Consider the following 20,855-nt stretch of genomic DNA (forward strand, 5'->3'; position numbering starts at 1 on the left):
GACCAGGGATTGAACCCGACTAGAAATTGAACCCAGGCCATTGACAGTGAGAGCGCAGAGTCCTAACCACTGGACTGCCAGGGAAGTCCCAGAAAGGAGATATTTTGAGCTCTTATACTTCACACTTTATATTATGGGCCACAATATGTATACTGTATTTATTTGTCTCTAGATCTGTCTTCCCCTTAGCCTGTAATCTCCCTGAAGGACAGGGATCTCGTGGGTGTTCCCCATGGTATGTCCAGTGCCCAGCACATACTCATTAAAAAGTGTGCAGGCTGACTGAGGGTCTCCCTGAGAGTGGTGGGCTCAGCGGAAAAACTGGAGGGGAACACCTCTGGGACAAGTTAGGATTTCGAGAAGACAAGCTGTGGATTGGGGGTGGGGAAAGTGGGTTTTTGAGAAGAAATGTTGGAAAGGAACGGAGAATGGTTGGGCTAGGACGCCAGGGGGTCCCTGGTGAGCCCCGCCCGGAGCCAGGGTGCCGGGGCGACGTGACGCAGCGCGGTTTGGCCGCTGTGGGGCGCCGTAGCCCGCGCCGTTGCCAGGGGAACGGGCCCGCGCCGGACTAGGCCCAGCCCGTCTCAGCCTCGCCCCGCGGTACAGCCAGCCCGCTCGAGCCGGAGCCGGAGGTCTTGCGGGCCTAACCTCCCCCGCGCGGCCCGGGATGGGGCCCCGATCCGGGGCGCACCGCCTCCGGGTCTCGGGGACCGTCTCCGCTGCGAGAGTCTGAAGCGCCGCCGCCCTGGGGTGGGTGGACGGCCAGGCGTGGGGGCTGAGCCGCTGAGTGACCTTGGCAAGGCCGACCTGGCTCGGTGGACGACGCGCAGGTGAGGAGCCCCCGCTGCAGTTCTCATCTCGAAGCCTGGCCTGAGCCACGGGGCCAGAGCTGCCGCCGCCCGGCCGAGCTCTGCGCCTAGATCCCGCGGCCTGGGCTCCAGGTACCGGGCAGAGCGCCCGGCTTCCTTCTAGCATTCATCCGGTTCACAGATTTGCATTGACCGTCTGCTGTGTGCCAGGCTTTTTGCCAGGCGCGGGGCCATGGAGGGCTCCAGAGAGGACGCCGCGGTTCTCCAGAACCCGCAGTGTTAAGAAGGGGCGGGGCGGGGGGTGCGGGGAGCAGGCGCCAGATACACGACTAAAGTGATTTCAGGTCGGGTTAAATGCTCTGGTGCTGAAATGAAGGGAGGTGGTGAGGGAGGGTCCGCTCTATCATGTGACATTTAAGCCAAGAGCTGAAGGTTGAAAAGGAGCCAGCATTGTGATCAGGGTAACGGTGTTTCTGGAAGAGGCAAAAGCAAATGCAAAGATCTGGAGGGAGCAGGTCCAGAGGAACAGCAAGCATGAGGGGAGCCTTGAAGGATGCGGTGGCAGTTTCAACTTTATCCTAGCAGGAGAAGGAAACCATTGAGGAGTTTTGATGAATTTCAAGTTTTGAAAAGCTCATCTCACTCTGGTGAGGTGAGCAGTGTGATTGTGACAGGGCACACCAGGAAGTCAGTTGAGGGCAATCCTAGTTCTGCCAGTCTAGCTGTGCCTCCTAGAATTTACTTAGTCTCTCTGAGACTCAGTGTCCTCATCTGTGAAAGGGGCATATTGTTCTGCATGTTGTTTATGAGGGAAAAAGTGAGGGGCCATCAGCATCTGAGACCAATGACTAGAGAGGCCTATGAGAACAATTTGAAATGATAGGACCTACCTCAGAGAGTTGTGAGGGTTTAACAAGTGAATTCCATCAAAACACTTAAAGCAGTGCCTAGCACAGAATAAATGCCCTCTAAATGCTAGTGATGGTTATTGTTATTGTTGAAATACCGTAGGGGAGCAATGACTGGGGCTTGGATTAGGGTGATGGCAGCAGAAATGGTAAGAAGTGGCTTAACTTCCTTTCGTGAAGGAGAACTGGATTAAGAGATGGGTGAGGGGTGGTCCCTGTTTTTGTGGAACTGGTGGTTCACAGTGGGAGGTGGGTTTGTAAACAGATAATCACCATGAGATTCAATAAAAGCAACATTGGTACTTAATTAGCCAGGTTTTTTTCTTTTGTTTTTCTTACTTATCTGTTCTGTCACAACTTTGTTCTTAATGACGGTTTCTTGGTGGGTGTTCCTCAAGGCTTGCTTCTACCATCATGGGAGTTGATTTCCTGGTTAAAATCAAAAATGCTTGCCTCTGCTCACTGGCCTTGTTTCAGCTCCAAGTTGCTCCCTTCTTCTTGTCCTCTTTCCTTGGCTTAACTTGAATCCCAAATAGTTTGCAGTGGTTGCTTCAGGAAGAGAATGGCACAGGAAATGTCTGCAGCCCACGTCAGCTCAGGAATGACTGAGGTTTCAAGCTTTTCCTGCCCTAGCATCAGACTTCTGCGTGTTGTTGATGTGAGGAGCCCAGCCACATATGAGACCAATGACTAGAGAGGTCTATGAGAAAGGCTTGAGGTTCCAATTCATTTTCTGGGAGTTGTTGTGATGTGTATCTCTTAGTCAAACTAGCCACTTCCCAGAATCTTAAGTCCAGAGACTTCTTTGGCACCTGTGGGTAATTCTAATAAACAAAGTACTTGCCCCTTGAAAGTTCTTTTATAAATGACATTTTGTGCTGTAAAACAGTGTGCACCATGCAGCATTTTCTTTCCAGCCCCTCCCTTAGATGGTTAAATTGGGCATCTGTTAAATCTCAGTGAAAATGGGTTTAAAAGTGGATCCTGGGAAAAAACCAGAAAACTTGTTTTGAAGTATCCATAGAAAATCACACACACAGCAACCATAAATCCTCTAGCTAAAAGAAAAGATGGTTGGGAATGAAACCTTCCTGTGGCATGCACCTTCCCTTTGGGTTCTGGAGTCACGGGGAGCTGAGCTGACCTTCAGCTGAGAACTGGAACAAGGTCCTGCCCAGCTGCTCCTCTGTTGTGCTGCCTGGTTGTCTGATTCCAGCTTTAACAAAAGCCCTAACAGCTCACAGGGAGCTCTTCAGCTGAACAACTCAGGACTTCTTCCGAGAGTGAGAAAGCATTGAACTAAAACTGAGTGCTCTTTTGTTGCATGGTTGTTAGGCAAGATTTCCTTGTTTGCCTGGCGCAGTACTGGGCTCTAGATCACACGAGCACATTTGGTCCACATGGCAGCCCACTGGGGCCAGGAGGGTAAGAGATGACACCCTTCAGTTATTTATTTGATGAATTTTTTTTTCAAAAGTAGTACATGCACATGGTAAAAAAAAAAAAAAAAATCCAAACAGCACCAAGGAGTACATAGTAGAAGCAAATCTCTCTCATCCCCAGCCACTGGATCACCTTCTCACAGGCTATCTCTATGTTTGCTTTCTTGCATTTCTTTCCAGAGAGAATCTGTGCATATAGGAACGTAGGTGTCTATCCATCCACCTTGGTTTTCACTCACTCACAGCACACTCTACAACTGTCCCACATCTTGCTTTTCTGCTTAACTGTGTATCAAAAGTCATTTCATCCCTCATTATTTTTGATGTTATATAGCATTCCATTGTGTGCATGTGCCATATATTTGTTTATATTGTTTTTTGTCTTTTATTATTACAAACAAGACTGCAATGAATCTTTGTGCACTTTATGAGCATATGTATAAGATAAATACCTAGAAATGGAATGTCTTGGCTCAAGGGTATATGTGTTCTCAAGTTTGGTAGACATTACCAAATTGCTTTCCAGCTAACCTTTTTGAAAAATAAATAAAGGAGAGATCCAAAGAGATGGCTTTGTGAAATTTGCCCACCAGGTTCCTCAATCTGTGAGTGGCAATGCAGGGACCAGAACCAGGCTATGTCTCCAGGCCTAGCCCTCTTCCCTGGTTCCAACCTGTTTCTCCCTGTTGGTAACTCAGATCCCCAGGCCCTCCAAGCCCCCACATCAGCCCTGTCACCTCTCTTCTGACCCCATCACTGTACCTTCCCAGTTCTGTGGCCTCTACCAACAAACCCTCTGGTAACTAAGTAGATTCTTTCCTGAAATTCTCAGACATCTTGCAGAAATGCAGGGATGCCTACAGCCTCTCCAGGGCTGGTACTTTTCACCTCAGTCTGCTTCTTTTACAATGCTGTTCATGAATCTCAGAACAACATTCCTAAATATTTTTTTTTTGGTGAGAGTAGAGGTGGGCAAGTGGGAAGTGGACCAGTCAGGTAACTATTCTGTAGTTCATAATGAGAATCTGAAATGGTAAGATTTTCCTCACTTAAATTAGGCATATAAATTAAGGTAGCCTGACCTTATTTGGAAAATGCTATTTTAGACTTTTAGCAAGTCAATGTTAACATAGATTATTGTCATCCTAGCAATGGCCTTCCCCTTGTTGGGACAGGGAGGGACCTGCACAGGCCCTCCAGCCTGCCTCAGAAGCCAGGTGGGCCCTTGGCTTACCAGGGCAGTGGCTACCTTTGGCCTAACACTCCACGGGGCCTCTTTGCTCTTGTCTTCTTTCTGTCTCCACCAGCTTAACTCTGTTGTTTGTTCGTGGCAGCAGAAGGTACTTGAGAATCTTTTGTCAAGGTCCACATACCTCTCAGCCCACCAAAGATGCAGCAGGGCATCAGGGAGCTTGTGGGCTTGACCCCCACTTCTCACCCAACTCCTCCCAGTACACAGGGCTGCTGGGCTGCTGCCCTCCCTAGGCCAGCCTGCTGTGGTGTCACCACCCCCCATGCCTTTTCGCTTCTTGCTCATGCCCTCCTTCCCAGTGTGAATAGAAAGCTTTCTAAAAATACCCATCACCTTTATGTCAACTCCCCTGTTTAAACTTTCTGTGATTCCCTGTGGCTCTTTCAACAGTGCCTGAACTTACTCACCTGGCCTCCTGTGATCACCTTGTTACTGAACCAAAGTCGGATCTGCTTGCCCAACACGTAGCAAAGCCAATCTGCTGACACCAGGCTGTGGTGAAGGCAAGTACAGTGTTTACTGCAGGATGCCAAGCAAAGGGAGTGGGAGACATGCCTCAGGTCCACTCCAGCTTGGTCTTTGAGTTAGAATTTTCTTTTTTTTTTTGGTGGGGGGAGGGAGGAGAACAAAGAGGCTGGGATTAATCATCGTCCTGTGACATTTTTGTGACATTTCTTAATTGTAGTTTCAGGAGTCAGAATGTCTCTGGTTTATGATTCTTTGGCCAGGTGGTCCATGGCTCAGGGATCTGTTAGCTCATCTTGCCCTGGAGAAACAACCTGAGTTTGTACATTAATGATGACATCTATAGTAGCAATTTTAGTACATTAACAATGTCATCGACAACAGCAGTTTTAGTCATGTGACTCTGGTTGTTTAGTGTTCAGTTAGCACAGGATTGAGGTCAGAGGTGACTTGAACGGGAATAAAGTTTTGGATAGAGAGATTAATCATAATCTTGGTTAGGGAACTTGGTTTTAGGGGCACTTGGTTTCAACCTAGGATCTGACCCTGCAACTTCCCAGGGCTCATCTTTCTCTCTCTCTCTCTCTCTCTCTCTGTGGATCTTGCTCTCTGACCCCAAACCCACCCACTCTGTGTTCTGTCATACTGAATGGCTGGCCCTTGCAGGGCTGCCAGAATACCCATTCACCCACTTCCCTGAAATCTGTCTGGGCCCCCAGAAAGCAAGCCCCTGAGGGCAGGAACATGGTCTCATCTTTAACGCACAAGGGGGCTGGACCGCAATAAGCACTGACTGGGCCAAGGCATGAGTGCACAAGCTGGCCATGTTGTCTGGTAGCAGAACCGCGCATCTTTTAATCTGGTCTCCTAGGGAAGTGCTGAGAGGGGTAGGACAGCCAGAGAAGTCCCTGGGTCTGGTGACAGTGCCTGGTCCCATCCATGCTTGAAGCCTCATCTTGGATTCTCTCCTACCTCCAAGCCCTTTTAATCAAAATTTTGGGGGCCAAAAGAATTTGTGGCCACCAACTCCACAAGGGAAAATATCATCAGTTAAGAGTTGGTTGTTTCAGGCTTTTGTTGCAGGTGGCATGGTACCAGGCTGCCACCCCTGCAAGGGACTTACACCCAACAGCACCATCCCCTCATCCATGGTCTCATACAAGTGGTACCTCTCTGGGCCAAGGGTACTGGGGTTCGGTATCAGAGCAACCCCTAAGGCTGTTTGTGGTAGGCCCCTGGCCTCAGGTGGTGACTCCTCCTGCCTCAGGTGTCAGGGATGCAGCAGCACTGGGGGTGCCTGTGGCCACAGCCAGCCCACTCTGGCAGTGAGGACCTGTCAGCCAGCCATGTACCTCTGCTTCTTTCTTTATAAACTACCTCAAGGTGTTGGGTTATTCAGGTGTGAGGATGGCAAAGAGAAAGTCAGGACTTAGGAATCCCAATTAATGGGTTCCCTTCAAAGAAGTTGCCCTGGTGACATGACTGGAGAACCTATGTGGAAGCCACAGGGATTTGTCCTCCTGAGCAGAACTGCCCAGCTCAACTGTATACACTGGGCTTGACCAGATGATCTTTGTTTCCAAAAATCAAGGACAAAGATTTGCCACCTCTGGGGACATTCCAAATAAAGTGAGGCCAGCTTTTTGATCATCTTTGATCAAAGCTGAGAAGTTTAGAATGGCAATCCAGTGGCCCAGCTCTTATGACAATGTGTTCCTTGGGACTACTAACTTAAGAAAGCGACTTGAACCAACCCCATCACTTTGGGCATAACCTCATAAAACCTCACAGAATATCAGATGCAGTAGCCTCCTCAGTCTGGAGAGATGAGGACACCCCAGAGGGCTATTTTAAGGGTAATCATAACGTCTACCATTTAGGGAACATTTATGTGTCAACGCTTTACCTACAGTTTTGCTGATCTATATACAGCCCTAGGTAGGCATCCCTACCCCTGTTTTTCAGATGAAGAAACTCAAGCCACTCAGCTAGTAAGTGAAGAACCAGGACTTGAACCTAGATCTGTTTCCTCTAAAGCTGGGGCTCTTTTTTCACCTTTCATTGCTTTTTACTGAAGACAAAGCAAGTGACCAAAGAATTCCAGTGGAGTCCCTGGGAGAAAACTAGGGTCACTCCATTTAGCTTTGTGATGAGGCTACTCAGACTCTCCAAGTTTGGTTTACAGGAGGCTCTGGGCCTCAGGTGGGATGAAGGGCAGAGTCGCTGAGTGTGAGTGTCTGGTAGCTAGGGTAACAGCCTTGGGGCTGGTGTGGGGCGGGCGGGGGGGGTTACGGGTACCTGGCGACTGTGCAGATTGAAGACAGGGCAGAACGGCCCAGATGGCTTTGGGTGAGTCAGGATTCCTCATCATTTACCGTGCCCGCATTTCCTTTTATTTCAGATGTTTTCAAGTCAGAAAACATTTACTGAGCACCAACTGTGTACAAGGTATGTTCTGGGTGCTTGGGGGAGGGGTTGTGGGGAACAGAGATGAATGAATCACAGTACCTTTGCTGCCCTTAGGGGGAGCTGGCATAACAGGGGGGCAGACATGGAGATGGCAAAGTGTTCCAAACAGCAAAGTGACTTGCCCAATAAAGACTGAGCGTGAGGGCCCCCTGACTAACTTGGGACATCAGGGAAAGCTTCCTGGATGAGGTGATGCTTGCAGTGGGCTCTGAAGGTCAGGTCACATTTTGTTGGGTTTAGAAGTGAGGAAGGTGTTCAAGGCAGATGTGCTGAGCAGGGTCTGCCATACCCTTTGGCTTAGTCAGATTCCCTGGCCAACAGGCATGGACTCCTGAAAGGAGAGTCCAGCTGCCAGGGTTTTTTCTGCAGCTCTTGACCTTCCCACCAAGAGCTCCGAATTGGCCTGTCTACCCAGGTGGGGCACTGCCTGCCCAGGCTCTGGTCCCACCTCAGGCCCAGAAGATACTGGGGTTGGGCTCTTTCTCCTGTAATGACAGGCCTACCCGTCTGCCCTGCATGTATCTTTGAGCACTGAGTCAGCTCTTGGGCTGAGCGATGGTGGGATGGGGGTAAAGAGTGCTGCCATCTGGTGGTTTGGCTCTGACCAAGGCCTGTCTTTCCCTGAACTCCCTCAAGTGAGTCAAAGGCATCAGTTCACTTTTTTGTTCTCACTGTACCAGACCCACATTTACTTAGAGAAACACGGTCATTTCCACTGCTGGAGGGAACCAATGAGGATTCCTCCCCTCTCTTGTGTGCTGGCTTCTCTCCAGCCAAGAAGCCCCAGGTAGCTTATCTGAGGCACAGAGGACATGGTTCAGGGTCCCCTAGTCCTTAAAGGGATTACATGCTTGCTGAGGGGCAGAGGCCAGGTCCCTCTTTTGAACACCTCCACTCCCTGTTTCCCTAAGCAAAGTGTAACGGGGCCCTCTCTCACACTTGCATTTGGGCCTCAGGACAGAGGTGACTAATCCTGACAGAATCAGCATGTGTTCTCATCGCTCTGGCCTCAGCCTGATATTGTTACCAGATGAGAACATGTCTTATTGGGTTTAACTCTGATGGCTGTGGAGACAGAGCAGAATAACAGGCAGTCACACTGTGAGCTGAATAAACCCTGGAACTTCCTACCTTGTCCTGGCTAGGACTGGGGCCAGAACTTGCTCTGGGGCTTTGAGACTAGCACTCTACTGCCATCCTCCCTCACTGCCAGGCTCCTCATGCTAGGGTCCCGGATTCCCCTGCAGAGTAGCTGGAGATGGCTTCACATACTAGCCTGCCCCTCCTGCTGAAACCTGACTGCAGGCACGGGGCTCTGGGCTCCAGCCTGGGCCTCCTCAGGTTAATGATCTTTCTACCCTTTCTCCCTCTGGAGATGAACATCTGCAACAAGCCCTCTAACAAGACAGCCCCTGAGAAGAATGTGTGGACAGCACCTGCACAGGCCAGCGGACCCTCCCCGGAGCTGCAGGGCCAGCGGTCCCGCCGGAATGGGTGGAGCTGGCCCCCTCACCCGCTCCAGATTGTGGCCTGGCTGCTGTACCTCTTCTTTGCTGTGATTGGCTTTGGGGTCCTTGTTCCCCTCCTGCCTCACCACTGGGTGCCTGCTGGCTATGCTGTATCCTTGGGAAAGTGTGGGACTGGTACATAGAGGAGTGGGGACAATGGATGGAGGGACATGGGCGAGGCCTGAAGCTGGGTTCCAGAGCCTCAGAGAGTGCAAATGGGCCCTGTCTCTGCTTGGAGGGACCAGTTGCCTACCTGCCTGGCCTCCAACCCCCATCTGACCCCTCTGCCTGATTGGGTGAGGGAACAGGCCTAACGAACCTTAGAGCGTTGAAAGCCCCACACAGATGGGAACCTCATCAACTGAGGTACCACGAGAGCAATTACAGAAGAGAACCTTAAAGCTCTCTTTAAGCTAATTGTGTCCAGAGCTCAACAAGGGATAAAAGAGAGTAACTTATTCCATTTATGAAATAATTTTTCACTTTTTGGAAAGAATAATGGTAGAATTCCTTTACATGGTAAGTTTCCTGGTACATTTAAAATATGGTTTTATTTACAGAGATTATTATGCTGTACCCAGGACTGTTTAGGAGCTCATCGATTTTATAAATCAGACTCTTTTAGGGTAAGGTTGAATTGACAAGAGGAGGGACAGATATGCCCTGGAAGCTCCTGGGAATTGTGACAAATATGAACTTGCCTGAACTTAGTGATGTGACTGCCCCAGCCCTGGCCACGACCCCCAGGAGCAGAGGATGTGGCTGCAAGTCTGGGCGGTAGAGGGGCAGCATGTGGCCATGTGCCCCAGGCCAGAGGGTGCCCATGAGAGTGTGCCTTGGTGTGTGTGCTTCATGGAGATGATTCTTTGGGCCTCTGGGAGAAGGTGGCCTGGGGTGAGCTAAAGGAGTTAGCAGGGATGAATTTGAAAGCCTCAGGCGTAGAGTCAGCACCCTTCACCTCAGCCCTTTCAGAGCTGCACAAGGCTGAGCAGCTTCTGCCAGCTCTCCGCATCTTAGCCTCCTCCTCTATCTGACAGGAGGAGTCCTGCTTGCTTCCCAGGCAGGGGACAAGGAGCACACAAGGATGTGTGTGTGTGAGCACCAGAACATATGAGCCATGAATGTGAGCATGCTCGCTTGGGAAACCATAGAGCCCCTGGCTGGTGGGTAGCCAGGGCAGGTGGGTGGAGAAAGACTCGAGAGAAGGTTGTTGGTCTCCGACGCCAGCAGTGTCACTGAGGGGCTTCCTGGTTCACTGGGGCCCAGGGCCTAGTCATCAACTTTGTACATGAAAACTAGACTTTCTCTGAGGTGACCAGCAGGGCTTAGTCAGTAGAATCTTAAGTAGAATGCTCTTAAGTAGAATGCTTCATGGAACATTCCTCCCATGATCCAGAATGGGTACACCACTCACTCAGGACTACCTGGCTTTCTGCCATCAGTGTACCTGGGAAGCCAGATTAATAACCACATGTTTTGGAGTGAGCAGAATCAGAGCAAATAACAGTAACCAAGAATAACTAGCATTTATTGAGCACTTATATGTGCCAGGCACTGTGCCAACCCCTATACATGGATGATCTTGTTCAACTCTCATAATAATCTGTAAGGAAGGTGTTCTCCCCACTTTCATAAAAGAAATTGGGGCTCAGAGAGATTATAAAGTTTTTTTTTTTAATTTTTATTTATTTTATTTTTGGCTGTGTTGGGTCTTTGTTGCTGCACGTGGGCTTTCCTCTGGTTGTGGCGAGCGGGGGCTACTCTTCATTGCGGTGCGAGGGCTTCTCATGCGGTGGCTTCTCTTGTTGTGGAGCATGGGCTCTAGGCGCTCAGGCTTCAGTAGTTGTGGCGCGTGGGCTCAGTAGTTGTGGCTTGCAGGCTCTAGAGCGCAGGCTCAGTAGTTGTGGCGCACGGGCTTAGTTGCTCCGCGGCATGTGGGATCTTCCCGGCCCAGGGCTCGAACCCGTGTCCCCTGCCTTGGCAGGCGAATTCTTAACCACTGTGCCACCAGGGAAGCCCTCAGAGAGATTAAATGACTTCCTGAGGTCACACAATTGCTACCCAGTGAGGCCAGAAGGACTGCTCAGGCAGTCTGACTCTGAGGCAGTGGGATGGTTTGAGGGTTTTGTCCTCCCCATATTTATTGCTTTGGGCAATGCTGGAGGCTCTTAGAACCACCTGGTTTGGCACTCCCATTTCCAGGCCTGAATGGTTCTCTGTCCTCCCATCAAAGCTACCTTCCTTCTGCAGGCTCCCTCAGGGGTCCCTGCAGAATGAGGTAGGGTAAGGGTGTATACCAAGCACTCACCTTGCACCTAGAACTTGCCTGGGCCCTAGGGTTGCAAAGATGGGTAAAACAGGGCCCCAGCTCTAGGTGTTCCGCTTCCAACAGGAGGAAAGCCTTGTAGATTGGAGATCATCACATGGTAAGTATGGGGGTAGGGATTCATACAGCAGACTGTGGGTGCAGGAGGAGGGCCACGTAGACCAACATCACCACCCAGATGCACCCACCTGTTGCTCTCAGCTCCCCTCCTTCCCTCTTCCTGGCCTCTCTAGGTACTTTTGGCTCTCCACCCCTTTCCTTATCACCTATATCCAGTCAGTCATCAAGTCCTGTTGATTTTGCCTCCTAAAAATCTATTGTATTTGCCCTCTTTTCTCCCCACTGCCATCTGCCTCTTTTACCTAGATGACCATTTTGTTTCCAAACAGGTCTCCCCACACATGCTCTCACCCCGGCCAGTCCATCTCTATCCCTGCAGCCAGAGTGCCCTTTCAAAAAACAAATATGATAAAGTTACTCCCCAGCTTAACACCCTCTAATAGCTTCTTCCTGCCTTAAGGTTCAAGATCATCATGGCTCTCCACATTCTGGACTCTGCTTATCTCCCCAGCATCTTCTTATTTTATTTCCTCTGTTGTTCTCTGTTGCAACAACACTGGTCTCTGCCTGGAAGCTCCTAGCCTCTCTCTCCACCCCAATACCCAGCTAAGTTAGAAGTCAAGACCTAGCAGCTCATGGGCCAGTTTGGCCTACAGATTTTTTTTTTTTAATTGAGGGATAACGAACACACAAAATGGACATATCTTAAGTATTTCTTTGGCAGGTACATTTAAAAAATTATTTATTTCCTTGTCAACATTTAAAAAATGAGACGCCTCATATATCCGGACACAAATCCATATTTCTGGTTCCTTCTGAAAAGCCAGAATTTGGTGACATGGGCTCTCTTTCTTGCATGGCACCAATAAGCTGAGCTGGAACCACACATCTAGTTGGGACTCTGCTTGTTCCCAGTACCCACCCAGGCCCCCTTTCCTCTTTATATTACCTGCCATGTTCCTGTTATCTGTTTCTCTCTAAGTCTCAGCTGAGATGATACTTCCTCAGGGAAACTTTCCAGACCCCTTCAGACTAGATGAGGTCACCCAGTTACAAACTCACATAGTCCCCTGAACTTTCGTTATTGCAATCAACCTACTCTGTGTTTTCTGCCAGACTGTAGGCTCCTTGGGGCTAGGGACAAAGTCTGTCTTGCTCCTGCCATATCCTCAGTGCCTGGCATAGAGAAAGACCTCAGTAAATAGCTGAATGAATGAACCAGTGGGGTGGGGGGGAGGGAAGAAGTGTTGGAGCAGGCAGGAAACTAAATGTTTGCCCACATTCAGTGTGTCTGAAGAGAGCCTGGAATGGTAAGGAGTAGTGGTTGGTGATACCAGAGAGGTTTGAGAGGATCCAGAGGAAAAGGGGCCGTGAACACTGAGCTGAAGAGTAAACTTTAGCTTGAGAGCCACTGCAGGAGTTTAAGCAGGCAAGGCTTTAGGTTTAAGCTTTTCAGAGCTCACTACCCAAGTAAAGGGTACTCAAGGGGATGCAGACATGAGAAGCAGAGTCAGGAGACTATGGAATAACCCAGGCAAGAGGTGACAGCCTGACCCACAGCCAGGGCCGTAGGGATAGAGAGGTTGTGTTGGGCCACAGGATTGTCTCTTTCAGCTCTGGTATAGCACATTAGGGTGGGGCCTGGCTCCTGCAGACATGTAGGAAAATTTGGCTGCTAGGAAGAGGAAGAAAAAAAGGAGGTTGGACAGCTGATGGATGGAGGATAAGTGATGGAGAGATGATGTCTACTTGGCTAGCAAGAGGATGGATGGATGGATCGACAGATAGCTAGATGGAGGGTGGATGGCTGCCTGGGTGGAATCTATTAGTGAAGTTTTACACATTCACTTTGCAGTAAGTTGTCAGCATACTGTGTCCAGCATTTGGTCCAACTGCTGAGCCGATAGATCCTGGAAGATCTGTGTTTCAGGAATTAGCCATGCTGCCCCCTGGCCAGCCCCTGAACATGTTAGGCCATCCCAGACATTCAGCCCCAGGCCTCCAAGTACCTGGACTCTAGACTGGGGAGGCAGTGGATATATGAGGCCCTGTCTGCAAGTGATTCTCCAACTGGCCTGGCTGCTGGAAGAGGATGTCTTCTTCCTTCTCAGAGCTGACTTCCTGTGAAAGCGAGATAAACAAGCTTAGAACTTATATTTTGGGTCCTTCAACCTTTAGAGGATGATCTCTTTCGGTCTCATTTCACCATTTAAAATTGGAAACCAGGTCAGATTCTGAGGTAAGATCAGCCAGGGCCTACGCCAGGCCTGGATTAGTGAGGCCAGGGCCCTGTAGTTGGTCTCCTCAGCAGCAGCAGGCAGTGCTGGCTTGTGAGCTCCATTACCAGATAGCCCCTCTGCTCTTCCATATGGGGCGCAGGTATGAGGTGGCACAGGTAGGAGGTGGCACAGGCAGAGAGTCTCGGCACTGGGGAGTCACATGTAGGTAGAGAGCAGTTCTCTGGCCACAGGAAGCAGAAGTGGGGCTCTCAGCCGGCAGTGTGGAGTGAGTCTTTAACCTGTTGGGCCAGTGCATGGGCGCCATCTTTGCTGGTCACCTCGTGGTGCACCTGACTGCTGTTTCCATCGACCCAGCAGATGCCAATGTGCGGGACAAGAGCTATGCTGGGCCCCTGCCCATCTTCAACCGCAGCCAACATGCACACGTCATTGAAGACCTGCACTGCAACTTGTGCGACGTGGATGTGTGAGTGCGTGTGGACTGGGTGTGTGTGGCCGATGAGTGTGCCCGGGGAACTGCCAGTGGGAGCTGAAGGCAGACAGGGGCATGCCCAGGCTTTACAGTCATTCTGAAGCCTCAGAACCCTCTTATTTCACACAGTCAAGAATCTTAGTGGAGTGACAGAGAACTGGGTGAGGGAGAAGGTGATTGGAAACAGAAGATGAGGAATAGCATTTCCAACAAAGTAGGACAATTGGCCCTGCCACAAACACTTCTGATGACTAACTCCACCAGTAACCACCCCCCTTCTCTCACCAGCATTCCCAGGTATGGGCAGAGAGGGGAGCAACACTTGACTCCTTACCATGTGCTAAGTGCTTATGAACAACCACCCTGCAGAGTGGGCAACATCTTTCTCACTTCACAGAGGAGGAAGAGTCCAATGCTCAGAAAGGCTGAGTGGCCTGAGGTTGGTCATATGGCTACTGGGCAGCCAGATTCACAACCCAGCCTGCCTGGCCCCGAAGCCAATACTGCTATCCTTGTTTATGCACGAGGAATCTGAGGCCCAGAGAGGCCAAGTGACTTACTCCAGGTCACATTGAGGGGTCAGAATGTACAGAGCCCATACCCCCTTGGCTGGTCCAGACTGCCTCCCTAAGCCCCTCTCTGGAGGATCCCAGTCTCCCAGCCTTAGGTAGGGGATCAGGGATGGGAGTATGGTTCAAGGCTAGCTCCACACTTTTAATATTAAGCCCCAAGCAGCCTGTTGAAGGGGTTCTGTCCACAGGACAGAGAAAGAGCCAATGGCATTAAGATGCTGAGGACTTTGGCATCAGACCATCCTTTCTTTCACTAGACACCAGTCAGCGCGTTGTTCCTCAGTGGATGCCCTGGCAGTTGCTGCGTATTCCAGGGCTCCATTCTGTTCTGGGGGAGGGGGTCGAAATTTATTCTTCCACTCTCCTTTGGCCTTTCCTGGTTCCTCCCTGGGGCAGGGAGACTCTCTTGCATTCCTAATGTAGCCTCACCTCACCTGACCCACTGCGGTGAACTGCTTACTGCTCACCCAGATGTCTGCTTACCCCTCTTCCTTTGGCTCCCTTTGGATTAACCCAGATAGACTGGGGTTTTCTGGAAGAATGCCAGGAAAATTCCCATAGTCTGGCAGAGAAACAGGGACTCAAAAAATGGCGATGTCAGGAAGAGCAACGCAGGCCCTGGGTCCAGCAGCCTTGCTCTCTTCTGCTCCCTGGCCGGGCAGAGGGGGTCCTTGCTTGGAAAGGAAACTCCGTTTTCGTTTCACGCCACCATCACCCGGGTGCACTGTCCCAGAGCGGGACAGTATAACGCCGCCTACACCTCCTCCCGCCGCTGGGTACACCTCCCGTCCCCGCCCCCACCCCCACCGCCACCCCCACCCTGTCTCTTCAGAAGCGCTGCTTCCTCCGGGTGCGCCGCCCCACAGTGCCCCCCGCCAGAGGGCACGCGTGCTCCCCTTTGACGCGCTCCGCTCTCCGCTTAGGCGCGGGTGGGTGACCCGCTCCAGGCGGGGAACCGGCAACCCCCCAGCCAGGCCGGGCAGGAAAAGGCGGGAGAAGCCCGCAACCGTGCTGTGCCCCCTCCCCACCGCAGGAGTGCTCGTTCCAAGCACTGCAGCGCCTGCAACAAATGCGTGTGCGGCTTCGACCACCACTGCAAGTGGCTCAACAACTGCGTGGGCGAGAGGAACTACCGGTGAGAGCCAGGCCCGGGCCACAGGGGTGCCTGGCGATGCCTGTGTCTGTGCGAGCCAGGGGCCTTGAACCTGTGTATGGGGCGGGGTGGTGATAGGGGTACTTGGGGGACCTGTGCGCTGGTGTGCGTTAGTGTGTGTGCTGGTCTGAGGGTGATGCTCCCGATGGCTTCCGCCTGAGAGCGATGAGGGTAGGTTTGGAGTCTTTCTCCTGCTGGCCCAGGGAAAGGTGGGGAGCCTGTTGGGGGTGGCCGCCTATATTCACATTTGCCCTAAGGCTTTGGCTTCGTGAGGAGTCAGGGCTGTGGGGTCAGAGGCCCAGCTCCCCATCCTAACCACCGGCCCGTCTGAGCTCTGGGCCCTTGCCCAGCTGGAGCACCTGGGTGCTGACAGCTGCCCACGGCTGGGCCCAGGCTCTTTCTACACAGTGTGGCATCTGCCTTACTGGGCGTCCTGCTCCTCGTGCTGGTGGCCACTTATGTCTTTGTGGAGTTCTTTGTCAACCCCATGCAGCTGCGTACCAACCGCCACTTTGAAGGTCAGTGTGGGCTCCAGGCCCACTCCCATCCCCCAACCCTGGGCCTGTTCTGGTCACTGGTTACATCCCTGGCTGAGCACAGTCTGCCTGTGCCTTGCAGTCTTGAAGAATCACACAGATGTGTGGTTCGTGTTCCTGCCTGCTGCCCCTGTGGAGACACAGGCTCCTGCCATCCTGGCTCTGGCTGCCCTTCTCATCCTTCTGGGCCTGCTCTCCACAGCCCTGCTCGGCCACCTGCTCTGCTTCCACATTTATCTCAGTAAGTGGCCCTTGCCCCTACCCCCACATATACACCCACACCTGCCTTTCAGGGGATGGGAGTCCCTAAGCTGGAGGAAGTTACCCAGTTTGGGCTGTAGAGCCCTGAAACTATGCCCCTTCCTAGCGCTGGCTCTCTAATGGTGACCTGGTCTCACTCCATGGCTTAGTGTATATGGGGACAATGGTTTTAGCCTGTGGTTGGGTACCCTCCCTCACCTTCTGAACTCCAGGGTTCCTTTTCCATTGCACTGAGCCCTCTCTTCACCCCCTCAGTGTGGCACAAGCTCACCACCTATGAATACATCGTGCAGCATCGTCCGCCCCAGGAGGCAAAGGGGGCCCACAGGGAGCTTGAGTCATGTCCCCCCAGGATGCGGCCCATTCAGGTATAGAAGTGGCCCAGAGGGCTGAGGGAGTGGGAGAAGGGGTGTGGGAGGGGTGGTGGGCTGTGCAACGAGTAGCCAGTGACAAGACAGGGCAAAGGGAAGCGGGCCTGGAAGAGCAGCTGGGGTAGGGGGTGCTGGAGGCAGCAGAGGCGAGGGCAAGCCTGTACTAAGCACGTGCCTACTTGCTCAAGTGTGGGCACAGCCAGAGGAAGCCCTGTGTTTCCCCGACCCCAGGGGAAAGGCTCGAAGCATGTGCTGGAGGGCACAGAACATGGGAGCCTGGAAGCAGGCAGGTTGGGGCCGCAGGAGAAGAGAGAGGGATGGATCAAGGACTGGGTCACCAGGATAGAGCCATCAGTTCTTTCCACCTGTGACCCTGAGCCCTTATACCCATTACCTCATTTAAATCTTGAAACAGCCCATGAGGCAGGTAATGCTACCGTACCCATGTTGCAGATGAACAGATTGAGGCCAAGAAAGATTAAGCAAGCTGGGTCTAGGAAGAGTTAAGGTCTCTGCACTCTGAAGCAGGAATCCTCCAGCCCAGGCTTGGGGCCTGGCCAGCCCAGCTGTTGATCAGCCTATCCCCATTCCCATGCCCCTTGGCTTCCTGAGGTCAGCAGCTGGGGGTGGGGTGGTCCAGTCCTTGGAGCCCCCAGGGACTGGGAAGGCAGGGGGCCCAGGCAGGCCTTGTTGGGAAGGCTGAGCCCTGGATCCGAAGTCCTCACGGCAACTGGACACAAACACAGGCTGGTGGGTGGATTGGGGGAGTGCTTGGGACCCCACCTCTCCTGTTCTCATCGCCAGGGGTGGGCCAGGCTGCCAGGCCTGGGTAGGCCTGGGGGAGTGATGGCTGTTGGTGGAGACCCCCTCCCCCCCCCCGCAACTGCCACACTGATGGGTACCTGCCCTGGTGCTGGGCACGGAACCCATGTAAGCACAGTGGCAGCCATCCCGGGAGTGGGCACCATCCCTATCCCCACTTCACAGAGGAGACTGAGGCTCAGAGAGGTAGGCAGGAGACTTTCTCAAGCTTCACAGCCAGTGCCCATTGAGGCAGGGCTGGCCCTGGGATCCCCAGACCCGAATGCTCAGGACCCCTGCTCTGTAGTTACCGCCTGCTTAGGCTTTGGGGCCAGATGTGCCAGCAGCAAGGGCATTTAATACCATTGGAAAATGACCTGAGGGAGACGTCGGCAGAGGGAGAAGGGGTGTGTTTGTCCCATCGCGCAGAGGAGAGCTGAGGCTGAGAGGTGCCATGTACCATTCAGGAATGTGCAAGTGTTGAATGTCTCTGAGGGAGGATTGTAGGGACAGCTGGGGGAGGGGAATTTGAATGGGGACACCCTGGTGGCACCCTCATACTTCCCCAGCTGGCTAGGGCCTGGCTCCTGGCCCGTTCTGGCCCCTCAGGCTTCTGAGACCATCCTCTACTGCTGCCCTGCCCTCTGCCCTACACTTCTAGAACCCAGGGGCACCAGGGTAGGCTTTGCCCCCTCTCTCCTGGGCCCTGGAGGGGTGCTAGGTGCACACTGGTGAAGAGGAAATGTGTGGGGGAAGGATTCCCTTGGCGTCCCAGCCCTTGTGACTGGCCTTTGACTCCTTCCTCTTCCCCAGGGCTCCTCTGCTCAGGCTGGTACCCCCACACTCCTCCCCAAAGGGCCAGCCTGGGCAGGTGTTGGGCACAGGGCTTGCCCAGGGTTCATTCTCTGCCTCTGTGTAGCCAGCCGGTGACTGGCTGGGCTCTGGCCCCCAGATCTGCTAGGGCCATCCAGCAGGCAGCCTCCCCACCCCCACCCTGAGCAGGAATGTGGGAGGGGCCCCACTCTGGAGCCGTTGCCCCCAAACATAGGCTTGTTTTAGAGACGGTGTTCCTGTTACAGTGTCGTCTCTGCATTAGTCAGGATGCCCGGGTCTCCATGGAAACGACTGCCGAGTCGCGACAGCTGTCCGGTGCCCTACCCCCAGCCACCCCACATCCTCCGCCAGGCTCCCTTCTCGGACTCTTTTTCCTGGCTTTTGTTTCCTCACCTGCAGTCCTCTTGGGTGCGGCTCGGCGCTTGCTGCATGCTGGGGTGCAAGCGTAGGCCACCCCTGCTACCTCCTGGCTTCAGACCCCTTCACTTTCAGGGGTTGGGTCTGCTACTCCCATGGTCTCTGTGAGGATCAGCGACTAAACAAGACAGAGAACACCCATACGCCTGGTCCCAGGTGGGGCTGTGGCGCTGTTTTTTCCACCACCTATTGCTTCCCTTTACCGGTAGAAGTTGGGGAGACTGCTCATCCCCCCACTCCCCGCCAGCAGCTGAGATTGTGTCTGGTACTCTGAGGACTCAGCTCCGAGGGAACCATGGATTCCTGCAGGTAGCCTCGCAGCCTCGGGTGCACACCCGGGTGTGTGAACTGCCCAGTCTCCCAACTAGGGAAAAACATCGGTTCAGAGACTGGAGCCCTGGGAGGAGCCAGGAGCAGGAGAGGGCCTCTCTGAGTCCCTCTTCTCCCCAACCCAACTTGGCCAGAACAGCTCTAGACTGGGTACGTTGGACACATGAGGCTGGAGGCTTCCTGGAGGAGGTGGAGTTTGACTAAATGAAGTGAGGAAAATGGTGGGGGTGGGGTAAGGTACAAACACAGGTGTTTTAAGCCTCGTTCTGCATTGGGGTTTTCCCAGCATACCTGGGAAGCCTGAAGGACAGCCCTAGACCTCTGTGCCCAGACCTCCCACAGTGACCAGTAAGGGGGTGTTGCATCCAAGACAGAGTGGGCCCAGGACCCAGAAGGCCCTGGACCCACACCTGGCCTCCCAGCCTCCCTCACCTCCATCTTCCCCAGGAGATGGAGTTCTACATGCGGACCTTCAGCCATGTGCGCCCAGAGCCCCCTGGCCAGGCCAGGCCTGCCTCAGTGAATGCTAAGTGAGTGCAACCTGGGCAAGTGCCACCTCACATCTCCCATTGGCATGGCAGGGCCATCGAGGTGGGAGAAAGGGGTTAGGCCAAAGCCAAGGCACAGGTCTTGGTCCAGGCTATCATGGCCTGGGACAGATCAATGCGCCTTTCCAGCTAGGAAGGGAGGCTTATTTTAGGACCTCCAACAGGGTGGGATTTGAAGGAACAACAGCATCCAGGATTTATCCTCCCACTTCCCCTTCAGCTCCTCCCGGTTCCTTGCCACCCGCGGCCACGTGGAGCCTCCACCGCCCTCCTCCCCAGAGACTCTCGCTCTGCCCCCCCGGATCCGACCCCAGGTAGGGGGGGACTGTGCTGGGCCCCCTGCCCAGGTGGAAGGGGATGGGAAAGAAGCCTCTACCCCTCTCCACTCCTGCGCGTCTTTTGGCGATGTGAGGTCTGGGGAAGGGGTACTCAGGCTTCCCCCTGTCTCTGCAGAAAAAAAGGAAGCGGCGCATGTATAAGGCACGGACCTCCAGAACCTTGGACCGGGAGGCCCCGTTGCCCAGGCTGCCGGGTGAGCGCCCCTTCCTGACCGGATCCTGCTCGGGGAGCTACGAGGGAGGGAAAGGTAGGGCCCTAAGTGAGTAGCAGCTCCTAGTCTCACGTTCCCTTCCGGCCCCATAGGGCCGCGGACCCCCGGCCGCCGCTCTAGCTCGTCGTCGGATTCCGCTGACGCCAGCCCTGCAGGCGCCTACCACTCGGCGTCAGCCGAGTCCATGGACGAGATTCCAGTGGCTCAGACGCGCCTAGGCAGCGCCGGGGTGGCGCTGCAGGCGCGTGCGCCGGCCGTTTTCGTAAGCCCGAGTAGCGGCGAATCCGGTGCGCGGGGCGGCCCGGAAGCCGGTCCCGCTTAGCTGGGACAAGAAACAGGGATGGCGGAGGAAAGGTGGGACAGACTCTCTATGCAACACCCCCACCCCCGCCGTACTGAGTGCACTTTAGGGGCCGCTAAGGGCCGGCGGGATCGGCCCCCTCCCCCACGACTCAGCAATAACAGCCCCACCAGCCGTGACGCTCCAATAAAATTTTTTATGCTTTTGCGGAGTTAGTGCATACCTTCTTA

The 20,855-nt window shown here is 53.3% G+C and overlaps 1 protein-coding gene across 12 annotated transcripts; it reads left to right on the plus strand.

The window, feature by feature from the left end:
- Positions 1–530: 530 nt before the first annotated feature.
- On the plus strand, positions 531–20,836 carry ZDHHC1 (zinc finger DHHC-type containing 1). Of its 12 annotated transcripts, XM_049703752.1 has the most exons (13): positions 534–830; positions 7,278–7,324; positions 8,721–8,963; positions 13,770–13,945; positions 14,240–14,390; positions 15,447–15,658; positions 16,070–16,194; positions 16,277–16,453; positions 16,729–16,841; positions 19,674–19,756; positions 19,995–20,088; positions 20,228–20,306; positions 20,417–20,836. In XM_049703752.1, the coding sequence occupies exons 3-13, from the start codon at positions 8,721–8,723 to the stop codon at positions 20,644–20,646; spliced, it is 1,683 nt and encodes a 560-aa protein (XP_049559709.1). In that variant the 5' UTR covers positions 534–830; positions 7,278–7,324; the 3' UTR covers positions 20,647–20,836. The 12 variants fall into 12 exon arrangements, 7 of the variants coding, with proteins under 7 accessions (XP_049559714.1, XP_049559713.1, XP_049559715.1 ...); XR_007474426.1 differs by lacking the exon at positions 19,674–19,756 and having other exon boundaries at positions 532–830; positions 20,417–20,556; XM_049703753.1 differs by lacking the exon at positions 14,240–14,390 and having other exon boundaries at positions 538–830; positions 15,557–15,658; positions 16,295–16,453.
- Positions 20,837–20,855: the final 19 nt, after the last annotated feature.

The sequence above is a fragment of the Orcinus orca genome, chromosome 20 (genome assembly GCF_937001465.1).
Source record: "Orcinus orca chromosome 20, mOrcOrc1.1, whole genome shotgun sequence".
Taxonomy (NCBI): domain Eukaryota; kingdom Metazoa; phylum Chordata; class Mammalia; order Artiodactyla; family Delphinidae; genus Orcinus; species Orcinus orca.

Bases quoted from the DNA above. Each gene is read 5' to 3' on its own strand.
- ZDHHC1 (XM_049703752.1), top strand. From the start codon at position 8,721: ATGAACATCTGCAACAAGCCCTCTAACAAGACAGCCCCTGAGAAGAAT. The intron at 13,946-14,239 runs GTGAGTGCGTGT...TTCTCTCACCAG, and splicing joins AACTTGTGCGACGTGGATGT to CATTCCCAGGTATGGGCAGA. The intron at 20,307-20,416 runs GTGAGCGCCCCT...CCGGCCCCATAG, and splicing joins CCCGTTGCCCAGGCTGCCGG to GGCCGCGGACCCCCGGCCGC.